The 20077-nt window shown below is 45.6% G+C and overlaps 1 protein-coding gene across 2 annotated transcripts; it reads left to right on the top strand.

Moving 5' to 3' along the window:
• The first annotated feature begins 114 nt into the window (after nucleotides 1-114).
• Nucleotides 115-19226, top strand: LOC119453269 (ER lumen protein-retaining receptor). Of its 2 annotated transcripts, XM_037715295.2 has the most exons (5): nucleotides 115-308; nucleotides 6065-6324; nucleotides 8017-8097; nucleotides 11327-11579; nucleotides 17183-19226. In XM_037715295.2, the coding sequence occupies exons 1-5, from the start codon at nucleotides 218-220 to the stop codon at nucleotides 17215-17217; spliced, it is 720 nt and encodes a 239-aa protein (XP_037571223.1). In that variant the 5' UTR covers nucleotides 115-217; the 3' UTR covers nucleotides 17218-19226. The 2 variants fall into 2 exon arrangements, with proteins under 2 accessions (XP_037571223.1, XP_037571224.1); XM_037715296.2 differs by lacking the exon at nucleotides 8017-8097 and having other exon boundaries at nucleotides 129-308.
• Nucleotides 19227-20077: the final 851 nt, after the last annotated feature.

The following is a 20077-nucleotide window of genomic DNA, read 5'->3' as shown; positions in this document are numbered from 1 at the left end:
CCACTTTCTTGAAGTATTCGAAAGCGTTACCAGTATCTCACAGGTTTCTGGAGGGCTTCGTTCGCCAAGGTTAATTGCCGAAAGCCGGCAAATTACACGCGAAACGCGCGTTAATCTAGCGCCCTCTTAAGGGCGTGTTGCCAAGCCACGTCAGTTGCAGCGCCGCCATATTTGCCGGCTGTGAGAGACGCGTTTGTGGTCATAAAAACGTGCGAAGATGAATATATTTCGCTTAGTGGGTGACTTATCCCATCTCCTGGCCATAATCATCCTCTTGCTCAAGATATGGAGGACGCGGTCGTGTTCAGGTAAGCGTCACTCGCAAAGGCAGTTTACGCCGCGCTCAAAAGGCGTGCGGCTGTCGCGTAGAGCATATCGTCGTCAGCATAAGCATGACTGCACCATTGCATCCCGAAATCCTTTTTTCGCCCGTGTACTCATTGGCGGCTGCAAAATTGAGCAGTTAGAAAAGAGCCACCAGTTTGGTGCGTTCCGCGGTTGTGCCAACGTCGTGGTCGAAGGCAGTGTTGGTCGCAGTTGGGAAATGTTTGTAGGGGCCATGCAGTGCAAGTTTGTTCCGTCTTTGCATTCCAAGCCCGTAAAGCAACAGCGGACAAGCACATACGATCACAACTCGGGCGACACCATCTGCGACCCTTACCACTGCTAGCCCGCATCGTTCAGTGTGCGGGCGCGCTCGTGTGTTTCGGTACGCGCCGAGAGTTGATTGGACGGCCGTCAATCTCGGATCGCTAGCTCCTTTTTCTCAAGTTCGTTCCCTCCGCCTCTTGGCCGTAGTACGTGTTCGGTCATTTTTTATTTTTTTTTTCCTTATTTAAAGCAGTGCCCTGACGGAGATGCAGCTCTCAACCAACTATCCGAGCTTCCGTCCTCATTGGGAGAAATGTAGAGGAGTCGTACTCGTGCGTGGACCCCCCTCACCCCCCTTTCTTTGAGCGCACGAAATTGGCTTTCAGAGACAGACGCCTTTAGCTTTCTTAATACACACCCTTTGAATGACGCGCTACGTAATCTTCGCTTTTATCGAACTTCCGAACGATATCTCTCGGAATACTCGAGCTTTTGCTATCCGTCGCCGAAAAAGCGATATGGATACGGCGTGGCATATCCGTCCGCGGAGAACGGATCGAACTGATAACGTCCGCGGTCGCGGTGTTAGAGAGGACAGATAAAGCTTGACAAGCGCGGAGCGAACTCTTCATAATCATTGTCAACTCAGTCTGCAACCGAATGTTTCGTGTGCAATGGAAAACGTAGTCCGTGCATTTGCAAGCTCGAAAGCTTTCTTAAATGTGACGCTGTTTCGCGAAGGGCGCCGCTTCAAAGCGGTAAATGTAAATCTCTCGGTTGCTAGTACGTTGAGTTTCCATCAACTCCTACTAATGTGCACACTTGGAGGAATGTTGAGCACATGCACACACATGAGTGAAAGCTTTTCACGTGGCATCGGCAGCCGACTGAACCGTCCTCAGTATGGATTGTAATAAAATGCTTTCTCATTACAGTAGTGGTAGTAAGACACAGTTAAGCGACAAGTAACTTTCGCTTGCAACACGACTGTAAAAAAACTCTGCTAATTATACTGTGGAAAAAATAAAGGGAGAATAGGGGTTTTCTGAAGTTTGACAAAGGTAACAGGTCAACATCTCTAACCAACTACTATCAGTGTGCAGTGCTTATTCGTGCTAGTGTGGCGGTGATGGAGTTGTGGGTATTTTCTTGTATGAAATGGGATTGATGGCTGACATATAATGGGCAAACATCGTAAAGAAAAAAAATAGTGTTGTATCTTCCCACTTTGTGATAGTCATTACAACGGGGAACACAACCGAGTATAGAAAGGATCGAAAAAGATGAAACATTTGCCATCTTTCATTTGGCAATGACTGAAAGGCAGCAGCAAAAGCGTGCAGTCTATGGTGAGGTCTGCATCGGGGCGAAGTACGCACGGTTTGAGAAAGTAGTGAAACATGTTTCAGTAAAATCGGCCCACTCATGCATTTTGCATAGAACACTGAAAAGCTTCTTCGACATCATGACAATCGCAGCAGTGTTTGTTTTGCTCCTGCTGTATAGTTTTTCCATGAACTAAACTAGGATATCGCAGTTGTGTACATCATTTTTCTCCATTCGTTCCTTCCCGAATTTCTCGTTAGTGAACCGGCAAAGTATTATCTCTCCATGTGCTTAATTTGAGCATTAGCCTTTTACATAATTTGCGTGCCTTGAATTTTCGCTATCGTCTGGGAATCTTCAAGTGTAGAAATGTGTTTCAAAGTGCATCGGAAGACTATTTCAGGTGCTTCAAGTTACATAGGAAGGGAGAAGCAGTTTTGAATGGCAGCAGGCTCAAGCAATAATAATGCAGTTTATCGCATTAACAGAGCAAGTTTTCATCATTGATGCGAGCACCCTGTTCCGCACAAACTGTGGCGAAATTATGAAGTTTCGAAACCTGACATACAGTGTAGTTATATAATGAAAGTACGAAAGTTTGTCTTCACATATAGCTATTAGCAGCCTTTGCTTATAAATTTATAACATCTGCCTTCATATTGGATTTGTATAGATTTTAATGTGGTGTTTGAAAAAGAATTACTAATTTTGCACTTTTAAGAATACTCACTGAAAACATTAGTTCCTTAGTTTAAAATTCCACTTGCATCTGTTAGTCAAGTTTAACTCTCTTTTAAATAAAAGCTTCCATTCAAGTTACCTGTTTAGGTAGGATAACCTACCTCAGTGTCTCCTGCATACTTACCGGTAAAGTAAAGAAAGGTATAATAAGGAAAACCGGGTTATCTGGTTACACTTGTAAATTCAATATGGGTATTGCTTCTTTAAGTGTGGAGATGTGGTAGGGCAGTACGTCGGGAAACTTGTAGGCGGCAACACCATCAATACCAAGCAGGTCCCTGTGTTGACAGAGATCACGGCAGCTGGCCAAGACCATTACCATGCCACACCATCTTCAGTTAACCCGGTTCATTTTCTACTTGTTACCATTTTGGGAGCTACAAAATTGGTACCACTACTGCTCAGTTCCAATTAATGTACCATTCATTACCATTCTAAGCTACAAGAATGGCATCACGAGCATTTCATTGATTGTACCATCCATTATAATTACAATAAATGGGAATAGTAATGTTATAAGTTATCATACTTCGATTACCATCCTAAGCAAGATGAGTCCTGGTATACTCATTCTTTTCAATGCAAAGTTATCGTGGTAGTTTCCATTGGGGGCCAGGGCCGTAAATGAACGAAGTATTGACGCACCCTGCCGTGGCTGTTGCTGAAGTGCTTACCGTTAAATTCCGATTTCCCTTTTTTTGCATTTATCAGTGCGTTTTGGTCCTCACAATTGTAGGCCAGTGCTACAGGAAGACTAAGTGAATCCACAAAAAAAAATGACAAAAGCATTTCTGGGTGCCAAGGATGTCTGGGTGCCATTACTGCAGTCATTATGCCATATTCAAGGCCATTCATATTCAAGAAAATTTTTCGTCTTGGGGTCATGGCTAAGCATACGAGCAGCATTGACACTCGCAGTAAAAAAAGCACCTCTATACGGGCACACATCTTAAGAATGCACAATTGCACGCAGTTTTTACTGCATGAAGCAGAAGGGATTGATTTTGTTTATGCAGTTGGAAATAAAACACAGACACAGTCGACGAAGTGCTATAGTGAAGACTGGCATTCAGTAGCGCAGACTTCTGTTGCGACATCCTTCGCCAATAAGTCGTGTTGTTCTGGTAAACAAAATGCCGCGAGAGTTCGGAGAGAGTAATGCGTCACTCTAGCATGACCTAGCTAATGTTCCCCTAGATGGATGAGCGTGGCTGTCGTTCTCCCAGCGCCCTCTCGTGAGAGCCAGGCCACGCGACACAGCTGCGTCATCCTTTCCGTGTTGCTACGCTTGCTTCTGTCGGCTGGCAGAGTCTCGCAGATGCGCTTAGGCTGCACGTGCGTCGCAGTCCTATTGTTCAGCATCTGGGAATATAGCTTTTTCTTTTTTTTTTTCCTTTCTTGTTTCTCTTTTTTGTTCTACGTAGTTTTGACGCAAGGCTGACTTATATGCTTCCTGTAGGTTTAAAAATGCATACCTTTATCAGCTTACTGCTTTTATGCCGTATTTACAAAGGATACAATTTGAGTGAGAGTTCATATAAAGCGAGGAACGATGGGGTTAAAATAATACTTTCATAATACTTTTCGTTCCAGTACTGATAGCCAACGATGTAAATAAATAATTCCACCTCGCTACGTTTATTCACAAAAAGGCTGTAACGTTTGCGCAAAGATATATGGTCTATAAGAAAAAAAAATTTGGAATTTGCCTTCATCCATGGGGAAGCCAGCTGTGGCCATGTGACACTGCCTATTGGCAGCTGCTGAAAGCGAAGCAGTGTTCCAGCAGGGTTGTGATGCGGGAAAGGTGGGTGTTTTGAAGATGCCTACACCTAGAAGTGATTGGCCGCATCTCATTATGGCCGTGACTCCCGTCTGCAGCAAATCTGTCACCACTGGACGACGACTTAAGAATGAGGACATCGTGTGTACGTGTATGGAGAAAAACAGCTAGCAGCAATGAATCTTGCGTGCTGGCGTTCGTGTCACAGTTTTGTGTGGTCACCTGACCAGCTGTGTTTACAAACGCAGCGTCCTGTCTCGTTGCTGTCTGGAATCAAAAGTTGGGCTGGTTGCCATGAACAAGGCTCTAAATAATTAACCGTCGCGCGCTGGAGCAAACGAGGTTTCTGCCATGATAACTGGGTCATTAGCTATGCATTACAGCAGAAAAGAAACGATCCAAAAATTTCCTGTCGTTCCTTTAATGTTGGGAGATGCTGAACAACCCTGCCAAGTTGCACTTGTGCAGGGTTGTGCAAGGAACTGATAACAGTGAAAATCGTCAGGCACATCACAGTGGCCCATCTGCTTTTCTTTAATGTTTTATTGCGATAGCAATTATATGGACACTCAAAAGCAGATTTCTGCCGTCGCCGTCGCCGTGAGGTTCCGTATGACGTCATTTGGAGATGAAATCGTCGCCGCGCGCCGCCGAACGCTGTATGTGCGAGTGAAAGGGCGCGAGGGACGCGCGCTTTCACAGGGAGTGAACGCACGGCGGAGAACAAACGCGCGTTCTGCGCCGTGCTCGCTTAAGGGCTGCAGAAGTAGGCGTCTCTTTTCTCCTTTACAATGACCATATATGTAGAGCAAACGCGCCTTCTTCAGACGCGCGAGAGTCCGTGGGGGAGGGGGAGGGAAGGGAGCCGACGTTTAGCTGCGGCACCAAGTGGCTATTTATATCAGAGGCTCCAGCAACAGTCACCAACGCCGCACGCATTTTGAGCTAACGCGGGCAAAACGCCGATGGCGTCGACAACAGTTCTGCGTGTTGTTGCTACCAAAGCCGCTCACCTTACTTCGTATGACATTGCGTAGAGTTATGAATTCAGGCTTGACAAACTTTCTTTTTTATGCTTGTGTCAAGTTTGTCTTCCGCTGCATGCTTGCAGATGGGAAAATCGCAGTTACCGCAGTCGGTGCTTATGAAACAGGAATTTGGTCTGTATGTGCAGAAACTGCAGCCACTGTTAACGCAGCGCAATCGCTCCATGTGAAACGGGCGTAATAGTCGTGAAAAATAACACCGGACGAACTGTGCAGTTCCTACTTAGAGGCATGTCAAGTACCAATGTAGAGTACCAATCCTGTCGGTGCGTGCTTAATCAGTCTCATGTTCTTTTCCTATTATGTACTGTTTTCACCGCTAGTCTTTTCCAATTAAATTTAAAGGCTCACTTGGTGCATGCTTTTTTAAATTATTATTATTGTTATTATTCAAGTTATCAGTGCAATATAAACAGGACAAAAAGAGAAGATGCAGACGTTGCGAACACTAATGAGGGGTCTGCGTTTGTTATTGTGTCAGCGACTTCTCTTTGTAACGCGGGTAACATCAAGAATTTCGCAACCAACTATATAGTCCATCTAACGGTGTTGCTTCTGTTTACCTCTTGTTCCCCAGGCATCTCTGGCAAGAGCCAGATTCTGTTCTCCATCACTTACACGGCGCGTTACCTGGACCTGTTCACGACATTTGTGTCGCCATACAACAGCGTCATGAAGGTGGTGTTCCTGGCCACCTCGTACGGCACGCTGTACCTCATGTACGTCAAGTTCAAGGCCACCAATGACCGCAACCACGACACGTTCCGCATCGAGTTCCTCCTGGTGCCCGTCACACTGCTCGCGCTACTCGTGAACCACGAGTTCACCCCGCTAGAGGTGAGAGCTCGTACACCGGCCTGTCGCTTACAGTGCACGTGAACCGTTTTTGCCAATACTTCAACGTCATGGTGGTTCAGAGCAATGTCAGAAGTCTGCTATAATCACCTGAATATTTCCACGAATTGCAAAAAAAAAACTTCGCTAAAGAAAGCTTGCACGACATTTAAGTTAAACTATAGCTTACGGCAATTTTTAACTGGTCAGTTAAATCGCACTTAGGATGCTGTGAATATTAGAAATTGATAAATGAGGCATGTGTCAAGTTTGTGTATGTTGAATGCTGCAATGCTCATTAGTGCCTAGTGTACTTCTGAGAGTACCATCACCATTTTGTATCTGTAAATAATCAAACAAGTAACAAACTGTTTTCCTTGGCACACCATTTTGATAAATATAGTATTGCAAAGACAACCACATCTTACTTTTTTGTCAGCTATACCATTATGTCATTGATCTCTTCAGCACCAAACTTGGCAGAGATGCTGTGAACATAGCAGACATTACTGTGCGTGCAGCCTTTTTTATCCCAGAATGGTCCATCTTTAGAAAAATGTTACGAAGTACTGTTGATGAGGACTTCATTTAAATACATCACTATTTATCAGAATGTTTAAATTTTTCCTAGATGTCCTTATTATTTTTTGAATTACGTATAGCTTAAGTCACCGCCTGCATTGGCGAGTAAACGGTCGGAATGTGGAAAAGCAACACAACCCCCTATTTCCTAAAACGGTAACAGATATAAAAACACTGCTTTTCCTAGAAAAGCAGCTTCGATTCACCCACATGGCTCACTGAGCACACGCCTTTTGAGGGATACACTTCATTAACAACTTCTTTACTTTAGACGCAGCACACAAACAGCAGAGACAGACAAGCCACACATTGTTTTTAGATCAGTAACTTCACCGGCGAATTTGGGGTTGCCTATTTTGCCTGCTTTGGAAACTTGCTCGTAGAAGGCTGCTATGTCATCTTTTCACCATCACCAACGGAAGGTTCGGAGACTGACGAGCGAATCTTCTTCGCAAACAGAAATAATTTGAAAACTTAATGCAACATTCGCTCAGTTGTAAAAAAGCCCTAATTCGTAAACTTTACAAATAATTCAGTAGAATTGACAGGTATGCCTGAGAACATGCAGAGTGTGTGACCGAATCTAAGAGCTGTAGCCTATTGCATCGTGTTAACGTTTTTCTCTTTTTCTTCTTGCCTGTATTGTTTCTCTTTGCTCCTTCTATTGCCGTTTGTTCCCTTTATCCCTTCCTCCAGCGCAGGGTAGCCAGCTGGTATATACACTGGCCAACCTACTTGTCTTTCCCTCTTATTTTCCTCTTCCTCCTCTAATGTAGCAAGTGAGTGCTGTGATGCATCGAACTTAGCCAAAGTTCCTTGAGGCATTTTGCAGCAGAATTTGCTTGCCATCGTGATGCTAGAAAAGTCTATAAATACTGCAAAAAAGTTGTCAGGGTGAATAAGGACTTGCTAAATTTAAGCGTCTCTCTCTCTTGCTAAGTTGCCAACGCTGGTGTTAGGCATTTTTTTTTCCTAAGCACTGCGCCTGTGTGCTCTCTTCTCATGTCCCGATTTGCTGTGCTCCGTCTCCAACCACGACCCTGACTGCTATTCTCTCCTCTGTGTCTGGGAACATTCTGAACATGGGGGTGGCCCTCCTTTCTGCCGACACAGACACTACCCGGCGGCCAAGAGCGTGGGTTTTTCCAAGTGGTGTTCTCCCACGCCACCCTGGTGTTCAGGGACCCCTTGGAGGTAGAGGATGGAGCTGTTGTTCTTGGCACGGCCTCACTAATTGGTCCTTGGGCAGGCGGTTGCACACTAGGTGGCAGGAGCGGCGGCGGTGGTGGAACTCGCTGTTCTTTGTTTTTTACTTTTTTGGCCTTGTCGGGGGCGGGAGCTGTTCTTTGGCAATTTATGCTGCAGGAACGCTAGCTTTAGCAAGAGAGAGGCTGAGGCACGCTAGAGAGCATGTTGCCATTACATGACCAGCGATGATTAGCTCGCGGATCTGTGAAGCAAACGGGTGCAAGTGGACACCACATTCTGGGATAACTTGCTCAAGAATGGAAGTCTAGGGTAGCAGTAGGGTACAAACGGAGGATAACAAAGAAGCTTTAGACTGAGGAAGACAGCGACGGCACAATGAGTGATGGAATAAAAATGGATAAGCACAACAGTTAAGGGACGGGAAGGCGACGGGTCGAGCTTGCACCTGTGAAGTCCAAGGTGAGGAAGTATCTGGAAAACGATAGGACTATGTGAAAGAGAAGCCTTTAGAAGCAGCACCCTTACGTTGAATAGGGCTGCAGCTGACAAGTGTCAGAAAGCCTGCCAGGTTCTGTAGGCACAAGCTTAAAGGTTGAGCTAGTCATCTTGCGTTCATCCTCGGAAAGCAGGACTGTAGACAATGTGGCCAGGAAGAGAAGCGCGCGCATAAGGCGCAGTGCTTAAGCTTTGTGCTTCTTTCATCCTGTCTCTGTGTCAACTGCAGCCCTGCTCCCCGAGGATGTTCCGTAGATGTTGAGATTTCAGTGGTATTGAGTGATTGGGGTTCATCGTTGCCCCTGCAGAGGTCGCCGCAGTGCTCGCGTGCTACAGCTTGCATCCTGTGGCCCTTGCCTCCTCCCACCCTTCTATTAGCATGGCCGCCGGGTTCTGCCTGCTCCTGGTATACTCGGGCTGTGGTCAGACGAATTCTCTTGGCTGTGCGTGTTGAAAATGGCTTGGAGGGCTTGGGTTCGTGGGTGTGACATGTAGCAGTACATGCCGAGGTTTTTTCCTTTCCGGCACATGGTTGGGTATCCGGTGCACTTGCTAAGGCATGGGGATGAGTCCGAGTCGGTCCTCTACCTGCAAACCATGAAATGAATGTTGTTTGTTTGGCAGAAAGTGTTGGTGAACCTGTGCTTTGACTGCTTTTGCTCACGTTGCAGGCTGCATGGGGTCAATAAACAGTCGAGCAGGGAAATGTGAAATGTTGGTAGTATGGTGTAATATCTTGGTGTCTGGCACAAGAGACGAAAGCCTGTGTATTTCTAGATGAATTGTGTTTCTCAATTGATGTCTGGATATTGTGATCTTTGTGTTTCACCATCTCAACAATACAGAACAGCTCTCTTGCATTAATTTGTTTTATTGGCCCTGCACAGCCACCCTTTGCAGAAAGGTATAGGTTCTACTGTTTAATTTATGCTCTCTGTGACTGCTTTCCGTGTACAGGAGTGGTTTTGTGTTTGGGGGGCATATTGTGACTCTGAAAACTGTTCACAGGCTAGTGGTAACTGAGATTCACTGGTTGTCATGTTTGGCTTTTTGTAACAGTGTTGGTTGGGATAATTACTTTACCGGTTGTGTGAGTTATGTTCTTGATATTTGTCTGCATGCTGCATGTGTGTCTTACTGCAAATAGTATGCATTCTGGGTGGTCTAGTGCAAGGTGCGTGCAACAGGATCAGGCATAGTCTGTTGCATGTGTCCGGGTGTTCTTAAAAAGGCCATTTCTTGAGCTTCTACTTGTGCTGTTCTTGGCGTAACTCTTTCCGTACCGCGCCCATTGGGCATCGTTAGCCCTCTATCGATGGTTTGAAACGCCGCTTTCGAGACCTTCCGCGCTGCTCACAGACATACTTCGCTATCGGACGTGAAAGAGGAAAAACTATATTTTTGTTTTCTAAGCAGTTCGCTTTTTTCCCACCAGGCTGTGATTTTTTAAACGCACTCCGAAATTTCGCGATCGTCAAAGCAGAACGCAAAAATGTCCGGTTCTGGAAACGACGCGCACGCTTCGGGAGATCGCAAATATCGCGATTCCGCTGCCTCTGCGGCTAATATTATCGATACATCGACTTTTCGTCGGTCTAAGTCTGAAAGCGACGACGACACAAACCAGCCCGGAACAATCGGCGGCCGCAGCCCGGCACACCCAACTGTAGTGCTTGCAGTTAAATTTTTGTAGCGAATACCTGTTCAGTTAAAAATTCAGATTTTTTTTTTTTTTTAGATAGTGCTTAATAGACGGCAATACATTTTGTATATCTTATAATTTTCGTAAGATGTCTTTCTTAGTAGATACAAGCGTGTCTTTACAAATTTATTCGATTTTATCGCACAATCTTGATTTTAACAATTATCTTTTTTACTACATACATCTCATTAATAAAACTTTTATGCGTGAAAAGTGCATTCCTTTTGCTTTCTGTTTATGTATTACATTAAATATTGAGTGCAGTAGTTCCTTCAGAAAAAAACATCTGCCGTAACATACAAAAAACACCTACTTTCCCTACGGTAGGGAAAGAGTTAATTGAAAGAACTTACTGTGCACTGAGAATCTAGACTTCAGTTGTGACATTGGTGTTCTAGCCTATTAAGTGGCGTGAAAGGGTTCAGCTCTTGTGCGACTTTCCAGGATGAGATGTTGGGAACAAGCTCATCTTGTCACATGGGTTGAAAAGAAAATGGGAGTGAGTAATGGTGAATAAAAAAAAAGAAAGAAAACCTTATCTTCAGCTGACATCTTTCCATGATGCCCAAACAGTGAGGACAGGCTATCTAAAGAAGCATTCTTTAGTTTAGGCCTAAATTTACACCAGGTGTGGTCTATGCTGGTCTGGAAAATGCATTAGTCTGATGGTGGGGGGGTGTTTGAAGTAGCCTCTCCTGCACACCAAATTTGGAGGATGCGGGCTTGTGCATGGTTGCTGCAAACATTGATGGCTTACCTTGGGCCGGTATAACATAACACTATTCCAATGTGTTTTTATTCCAAATCGGCCATTAGCCCACCGTGATAGGTCAAAACGGCTCCAGGTCTACCCATATGGGTGTGACACATTGGAATAGTTTTACGTTATACCGGCCCCGGTCTGATTGTATTCCGGAGTGCGCGCACGTGCATATGCCGCTGATCTGACGAGCTTGCCTCCTGCTCTGCCATGGCCCATCTTACCATGGCGGGCATCACTTACGCGCCATGCCACAGGTGCTGTGGACACTGTCCATCTACCTTGAGGCGGTGGCCATCCTGCCGCAGCTGTTCCTGGTCTCCAAGACGGGCGAGGCCGAGACCATCACCTCGCACTACCTGTTCTGCCTGGGCTCCTACCGGGCCCTGTACCTGCTCAACTGGGTCTACCGCTACTACACTGAGAACTTCTACGACCTCATCGCCATTGTGGCAGGACTGGTGCAGACCGTCCTCTACTGCGACTTCTTCTACCTGTATGTCACGCGAGGTGGGTGCACGGGGCTGCGGCCGTCTTGGATTGGCTGTCGAGTGGCTTCGGCCGTCTGGGATTGGCGGTCTTTCGCATCTCTTATCTACTCTGTCTTCACTGAAACAAATTCGAGCTATGCTTGCGGACAACTTTGTTGTGGCTATGCAGGCAAGGCTATGGAAGCCTTGCCTGCGATCGATTGTGTCCCCAGTAATTTAATATACAACGATTTCCATGGCACAATTCTCCACTTCAAGATTCCCGCCAGTAGGAGTGGATAACATTTGAGTGGCGTAAATCGTGAGTACCCGATGTCACGGAGTTTACCGTGAGCCACAGAAGCATTGACTACGAACTCGCCTGTAGCCTGTTAAATTTTGCTTGTGCGCCCACGCGCACTTGTGTCTCTCTACCGTGTTCCTGCAAATGTACATGCAGCCGCTCTGAAAATTCGTCACCACCAGCGTCTTTAACGTCAGACTATCTTGCTCTCATGAGAAAGAAAGTGATCATGAGAACGAAATTTACAGAAGAATAGAATTGGGTTTCAGTGCATATGGCAGGGATTGCCAAATCCTCACTGGGGGCTTACCACTGTCGTTGAGAAGAAAAGTGTCCAATCATTGCATTCTACCGGTGCTAACATATGGGGCAGAAACTTGGAGGTTAAAAAGAAGCTCGAGAGCAAGTAGAGGACTGCACAAAGAGCGATGGAACGAAAAATGTTAGGCCTAACGTTAAGTGACAGGAAGAAAGCGGTGTGGATCGGAGAGCAAACGGGGATAGCCAATATTCTAGTTGACATTAAGAGGAAAAAATGGAGCTGGGCAGGCCATGTAATGCGTAGGATGGATAACAGGTGGACCATTAGAGTTACAGAATGGATACCAAGAGAAGGGAAACTCAGTCAAGGACGGCAGAAAACTAGGTGGGCTGATGAAGTTAGGAAATTTGCAGGCGCAAGTTGTAATGAGCTAGCGCAAGACAGGGGTAATTGGAGATCACAGGGAGAGGCCTTCGTCCTGCAGTGCGCATAAATATAGGCTGATGATGATGATGATCTTGCTCTCAACAACGATGTTTTCGTGATGGCTATCACGACGAGTGCCGAGAAGGGAGCCACATTTCATTTGTAGACTTCAAAATTGAAATAAATTACCTTTAGCTGTCTGCTGCCAGTCATATTTCGTGAAAGCATTCGTCATAAGCATGCAAAGCTTACGCTATAGTCAGTTTAGCCTCTAAATTTGGTGTCTACTCTCATTTAAGCCCCTCCCCCCCCCCCTCTTCTTTTTTTCCATGTGTTATCAGAGATGGAAGTGCTGCGCCGTCTTGCGCCAAACCACTGAGATGCGCCAGCGATGTGCCAGCTTGGGCCAAAACACTAACTTCGAATGAAGTCGCTAAATTTTGCGGGAAGTTCGTGTTCAGTGGCAACTGCACAGCCATGTGTTGGCTAGCATTTAGCCCTAGAAGCCAAGCTAAGTAATCCGTTTCAGTGTGGGTGTGTTCGGTAGCACATTGTAACTTGGCCGCAGGAAAGCTAAAATCTCTTGTGCTATACACTGCATTACAAATGTTTTATATGTCTTACGCGTTTACATTATATGCGGACCACCTAAAGATGTTTTGAACTGACGCTCTTTTTATGGGGCAGTCGGGAAATAAAGCCGAGCTCTCAGCTGAATGAATAAGTTGTACAGTCTGTCGTTACATATTTTAGGGCCCGCTTATATGCCCTATTGGAAAATCCGCATTGAATAATGGCGAAAACCATGCGTGTGCCATTGAAATATGTTTTGCACGTGCACGACGTCCGGTTACTAGGATGGTAGTGCGGCACGCTGACAAATGAGCTGCTTGCTTTCGTTCAACTTCTTGACCAGAAATATCCAATGGCAAGTGTAATCGTCACTCAGATTTTCACTCTGGGTGCGCTGTATTCTGCACAACTCCACCATACAAAGTCCGACTTCTGCGGCCGCAAAACGCAAACCAAGGATGTAAAGTTTCGGCTTTAGTCTACCGTAGCAGCCGAATGGTGGTAGTAACGGGTTGGAGAGTATGCGAATGACAAATTCTGTTCGCTGCAATGATGTTCTCCACGCAACTTGCGTAGATAGAGTCTAAAAATTTTAAGAAACCACTGCTTGCCATTCAAAATATCGGTCACCATTTTACATTGACTTTTTTGGGCAGCCCTAATAATCGAGCTTGTTGAAATTACTGGTCGGCGACGCTGATCGGAAAGCCACTGAACACTTCTTTTTTCCTTTATTCTTTTCGCAAATGTCAGAGGTATTTCTTCTCGCGAAGTTGTGGAATGCTGGCAAACATGCAATGACCAACAAAGTAACTTCGCATTTATTCTCTGGTGCTCAGCTATGCCAACTGAATGTCGCCAAGAATGTCAACGGGAAAAAGAAAAAACTCTTGACTAGCATTAACAAAAACCTATCAATATGCAATGGATGCTGTTCACGTAAATCCCTTGGTTACTTTTTTTTTCCTTGGCCACATTTAGTTGGCACGTCCGGTATGGAACCTAATAGTAGTGGTTTCTGAGTAACACATATGGGTCTCCTTTTGACGGGTGTATTACATTTCTTTCCTTTAGTTAACTTTCCTCCACCTTGTGGGTTTGCGCAGAACCGATTTACCGTAACCCAGTAGTGTTCTGCAAAGTCAAGTGAAGAACGTCTTTTCTTGATTTGTCTGTATTTCACTCATGTTGAGCTGTACCTGGCACGCTCCAAACCTGCTCCAATGTTGCAAATTTGCTGCTCCCAGAGCTGCTCCAAAACTTCCTTGGCCGCTTCCATCTCGGCGTTTTGTACAATTTGTGGACTCTTTCTGCCTTACTGCTGCAACTGTAAAGGCGCATACACACTAGCGCAAAAATGTGGGCGGCTCGCCGCCAGCAATAAAATGCAGCAGAGTGGCCGCACCAGTTAGCGGTGAGCCGCTGCGGCAGTCACATGACAGTATCAAAATCTTGCCTCCTCTCTTTTACTCTGCGTGTAGGTGCAAGATGTCACGTGCTTTTTCTTTTGTCTCCTGACAGACAGGCGCTGTGTTTACGTTCTTCGTGCTTCGTTCTTAATTCGAGTTATCTCTTATGAAGATGACATCGTTGCCACTGATCATAATCATGTTGATGTGCGCACTTCTGTTGCGACGTCGCCACGTTCAAAAGACAAGGAGAATGAGGTACTGGGTGTCGCCCCCACGTCCTTGTATTCGGGGTCAGTCTTTTCGTACAGAATCAAATATGGCGCACTGTCTCCAAAAGCCTTTCCATCAGAACGTCTCAGTTTAGAGTCGTCATCGTAAAAAACATCAGCAAACCGTGACAATCAAAGCAAGCGCAAGTGAGAGCTGACGCGAGCAGATGACGGTACCAAACGAGCGGTCCGGCTGATGCCAGATACGAGTACGCATCGAGCAGTTGCATGACACCAGTTTCCCACACACACGTCATTGAAAGGGCCGCTATCATTGTTCTCCGTCATTTTGGCTCGCTTGCTGTCGTAGAAAGCTGCGAAAAATCGGTCCAGGACCGATCTCTCTCGCAGCGTGTGTTTTGCCGCCGCCGGCATGCAGCGCACATTTTTCCGCTACTGTGTGTGCGCCTTAAGAGTCGCAGCCCAGTCGGGCAAAAGTTTAGCTTTAGTTGTGCAGCCTAAGCCCCTTAAGGTAATTTTGTAAGATTGTCTCTGCAAAAGGAAACCAACAGAAGCCTCGAACCGATAGACCGGTGGCATCTTGTCCTGATAACGTTCTAGTTCTTCCTTCAGAGCACTGTTGATTCACTTTTGCAGCTGTCACACATCACCGAAGATGGCCACTTGAGCAGGCAGTGTGAGCAGTCGTCTAGAGTCACCACAACAGCCCCAGTCATTTGTGTTTTGGCATGGTGTCGGCATCTTAAGTTTATAACAGTGCAACGTGGGACAGGACCAGCAGAGGATGCATGCAGTGCTGTGTGTGTACTCGTTCGTTCTGTCCCGTGTTGTGCAGGTTTAAACTCAAGGTGATCAACCAAGAAGCCCGAATTCTGACATTATCAAGTTATATATCGGGAACATGTCTGTGGAAACGTGCACGTGTCCGCATTTTGTACGCTCACGTACCCGCTTTGGTCACTGTGTGTGCAGTGTTCCTAAGCAGCTTATTTTTGACTGTCAGTTTCTGTATATACTAAATTTTTGTTTTGCGATTTTGCTATCTGGGCTATCATCATTTCCTAGTTGTTTGTTGTCTCATCTGCTGACACGTTTCTTTTTTACTGGTATGTATATGTGAACTTCCCACTTTCTTTTCTTTCTTTTTTGTGCACTACTTGCTGTATCCAGCAGCGCGGAGACGGCCTGTCAAGCTGTCTATACAGCTTTTTTTTTTTTTTTCCTCTACTCCTTCATTGATGATGGGGATACATTGTTCTGTCCTTTCCTTTTGAAGATAGCAATGTTTTTGATACATTCAGTAAACGAGCAGGTAATCAAAAGGCAAAGACGAACGTGGTGCCGACAAAGACGGAGCACTGAATCTTTCTAGTACTTTTTTTCATTTCACCTCGTTCATCTTCATATCGATTACCAACACAACCAATCAACCTGCCACGGTACGTCCCGTAGCTATGGCGTTTCCCTGCGGAGCTCGGGGACGCGGGTTTGACACTTGTCGCGGCGGCTGTGTTTCGATGGGGGCAAACTGCAAAAATGCTTGTGTGCTTAGATTTAAGTACACCTTGAGAGTAAGCTTAAGCTCGGGGGCTCCTATCTAAATACATGGGAAAGGAAAAATCGTTTTTCTCGGCAACCACTGCACCAAATTTGATGAGGTTTGTTGCATTTAAAGAAAAAGTTCAAATCTAGAGACTGTTGGTGGCGGGTTTTTTTATTTAGATTGTCAATCTTTTACTAAAAATTCAGAAATCACAAACTTTCAAAAAACGAAACTATGAAGCTTACAACTCTAACTCAGCAATGGAAAATTATATCACGATTATGTAAGTTGCACCTAATACATCTAAAGCAGGCAAAATTTGTATATTATACGTGGTTCTGAAATAGACCACTAACTCTTGTGAGTACAACTTTTGCAATACCCTTGTAAACAACGCAACAAATTCACGTAAGATATAAATTGACATACAAAATTTGTCTGGTTTGGATGCTCTAATGGATGGAGTTTACAGAACTGCGATGTCTGTTCTAGGTGCAGAGCTATGTATTTGTAAACTTTGTGCTTTTATTATTTTCTTTTTTCAAGCTTACAAATTTGTGAAAATTCCATTTAAAATATTCAGGCCCCAAATCGAATTTTTCGCTTCGAGCAGTCACTAGAGTTTATCTTTCTTTCTCAAATGCAACAATTTTCCTTAAAATTGGCGTAGTGCTTATCTCAGAAACGCGGTTCTGCGTTTTACATGTATTTGAAAATAGGCGGCATCGGAGTTGTGCCCGAGCTAAAGCTTCCTCTTAATAAGGAACCCCGGGTGGCCAAATGTAATCAGATTGTGGTTTGGCGCATAAAACAAAAGCCCAGAATTTACCTTTGGCATGTCCAGTCACGCATTCATTTCGATGTGTTTTTCGCCTCTTTCCTGTTTGTTACAGTTATCAAGGGTAAGGCACTGAAACTGCCCGCCTAGAAGCAAGCTAGGCTCCCAGCTGTCCAAAGTGCCGCCGCAGACCGCCCTTCCAGACTTTTGAAGGAGGAGGAGGAGCGAGCGCACAGACAACTCGGTTGCCGTGGACGCTTTCTGCAGTCACCCCCCTTCGGCAGCCGTTGTGCTCGGCAGTTCCTTGGATGCATCCTCTGTTGATACTGTTTGTTTTCTTTCTTCTTTCCCGTCTGATGTCGCCGTAACCCACCTGTTTCTTTTTTTTCTCTCTCTCTCTCTCTCTCGTTTCTTGTCTCATATGGACTGAAATTCACGACGGCCCTGTGCTTCCCGAGTCAAGTCTTTTCTGTTTATCTTCTTTCTCCACCCTGTGTAAACAACTTCCTTTTAGAACTAGAAACTTGTTGGACGGGGTTTGTGGATGGCTGCTTGGAGCGGCATCTCCTCGTCGCCCCACTTGCAAACGACTGCTAAGCGGTGAGCAATTAGTGTGGTGAGATAGCCCTTCCAAGAGGGCAGACTGCCAGTGTTTGAAGGAAGTGCATTCGGCCACAAAAGGTTGCGGGACACTGGTGCCAGGACAAATGCGAATTTCCGCTCCAAGGCCGGATGCTTCTAATTTAATGGAACACCACGTAGGTCGCAAGGGCTACTGTATGCACTACACGCTGGTACGTTGAATTCTAGGCTACGAGGCTTGATGGGAATTCGGCTCATCTTTGCAAATTCTATGTCCTGTAAACTTTTGTGGCCAGCTGTACGCGCGTGCCACGGAACCGATGGTGCAGCGTCGAGCGCAGCTCCTGGTTTTTCCTGAGCGGTTATTACTACTAGTCTGTTGTCTCTGAGCACCCACGACGACTTGCGACCCGGCGAAGGTGGAGCAGGGCCAAACTCTCACGCCGCCATCTGCAAGCCCCGCCCTTGGCTGTCAATTGTGCGATGATGTGCAGCGGCTTTGTTGTGTAGGCTCTCACATGCTTGCTTCATTGAGTCTCTTGCCTTGAGCCAAGCATCTGGAATGTCACTGTGCACTTTTCTTTTTTTTTTCGTGTTCTTCTCACCGAATGAATGAAAGGGATGTCGGTGTTTCATAAAGGGTCGTGTCGGGGTGGCCGGTTGACATCTTGTGTACAGTCTCAGCGAAAAAGAAAAGAAGTGTTCCTCTCCCTCCCTTCTTGCAAGTGTGCGGACGATTTATCATTGTTATTATTACTGGTTATGTACTTTTTTTTTTCCTTTAGTGATGAGTGCGTGTTTAAAGTATGGTGAAAGGAGGCAGATTTCAATGTTGCACTTGAGTGCTTTCTCAATGCCAGTGTTCGGTAACTGTCTACCGGAAGTATATATGCAGGAAGAAATTGGAAAGGGCATGCCGTGCGACGTTTCGGCTCGTACGTTTTCAGTGCAGCAGCATCAACAGTGTGTGTGTCTCTCACCGCCAGCTTTTCCTTATTGCCTTGTGCCGTTGGATTCTTGCACGTTTACGATCAGGCGAATGCACTTCATCTTGGTCAAACTTGGTCAAAGTAACCACGAATGTTTGTTTGGGGAACTCTGTCAAGCAGCTTTCCTTCTTTCATCGTTTCGCGTCGAACGGATGATTTCCAGCGACCATTCGAGCTCTTCTTTACAGAACCAGCGTTTAGTGTAACAGAGCGTGCCAGGAAATGTACAGTAGCATCTGTAGCAATCGCAAAACCGCCTACCTGCTGCAACCAGTGCTGTTTGCATCGTTTTCATTATTTTTTTTTAACGGTTCACATGTATTGTACATACTGGTGACATGTCACGATTGCCAGTGTGCGAAAGCGAACAGGTGAGGCACGAAGAAACTTGTGGGCTGTATTTTTAAAAAAAAGAAAGTGGGTGCTGGGTTATGGTTTCTACCTGCCTGCGGGGCGTTGCCGACTCCTGCGGAAGACAACACAGCCAAAGTGACTCGTCGGATCCCACCTTCGCTTCTCTCCTTGTCACTGGCGTGGATTCAAGGCATGGATTGTGGTGCAAATAAAACATGGTTTACTGATTTTGGATCCAATCATCGCCGTCTCTTGCTCTGAAGGTCGAGAGGACGCAGGCGGCTGTGTGTTCACAGAAAAGCAGCAGGAATTAGAGCTTGGTGCAACAATTGTGCGAGGAACACGATGCTGGCTTGTGCAGGAACAGTCTGTTATGGTGATGCAGCTGTACTTGGTTTGGAAATACAATTTGGTAGCTAGCGAGATTTCTGAGTTCTGTTTGGCTGCTTAAGCGTGTTGAAACGAAGCACCAGCACGTATTCGAAACAGATTGCAATAAGGCAATCGGGCAACAAGTTATATTCTAGCTTGATTTTGACTACTTTCACTCTGTGTACTTCATTTCATGCTGTGCAGGTAACGCTGTGGAATCTGCGCTGGTAGTACGGTAGCAGAATTATCTCTCCGGGTGTTTTGCAGAGCGCTTGCTGTTGATCTACAGCACTTCCTACAGATTAACTACTTAATTTACTGCAAGCATAACTTGTGGCTGTAATTTTACGTCAGATTGCGTGTTATTTTTGCACCTTCGTGCTTCTGGTGCGCAACATGCAATGTCTTGGTCGTGAGCAAAGGCACTGTGTTGGTCATTCGCCGCAGAAACGTGTCATCCTACTGTTTGGTTGTGAATAGGATTAGATCTGCGATGCCTTCCACATTATGCATCATATTTTGCAACACACACGTATGAGACAGACAGACAACTGCCCAGATTATGTAGTGAGATGCTAGTGGAAGGCTAATTTATATTGATAGAATCAAGTATGCTGTTCACAGTTGGAAGTAGGAAATTACAATTGGCACAATAAGTTGCAAAGGACTCTGTGGCATGAACTGGTGGTGAAAGCTTAGTACTAGAGATGGAT

Source organism: Dermacentor silvarum, chromosome 5, assembly GCF_013339745.2.
Source record: "Dermacentor silvarum isolate Dsil-2018 chromosome 5, BIME_Dsil_1.4, whole genome shotgun sequence".
Lineage (NCBI taxonomy): Eukaryota > Metazoa > Arthropoda > Arachnida > Ixodida > Ixodidae > Dermacentor > Dermacentor silvarum.
This window is presented reverse-complemented; position numbering and strand designations above follow the sequence as displayed.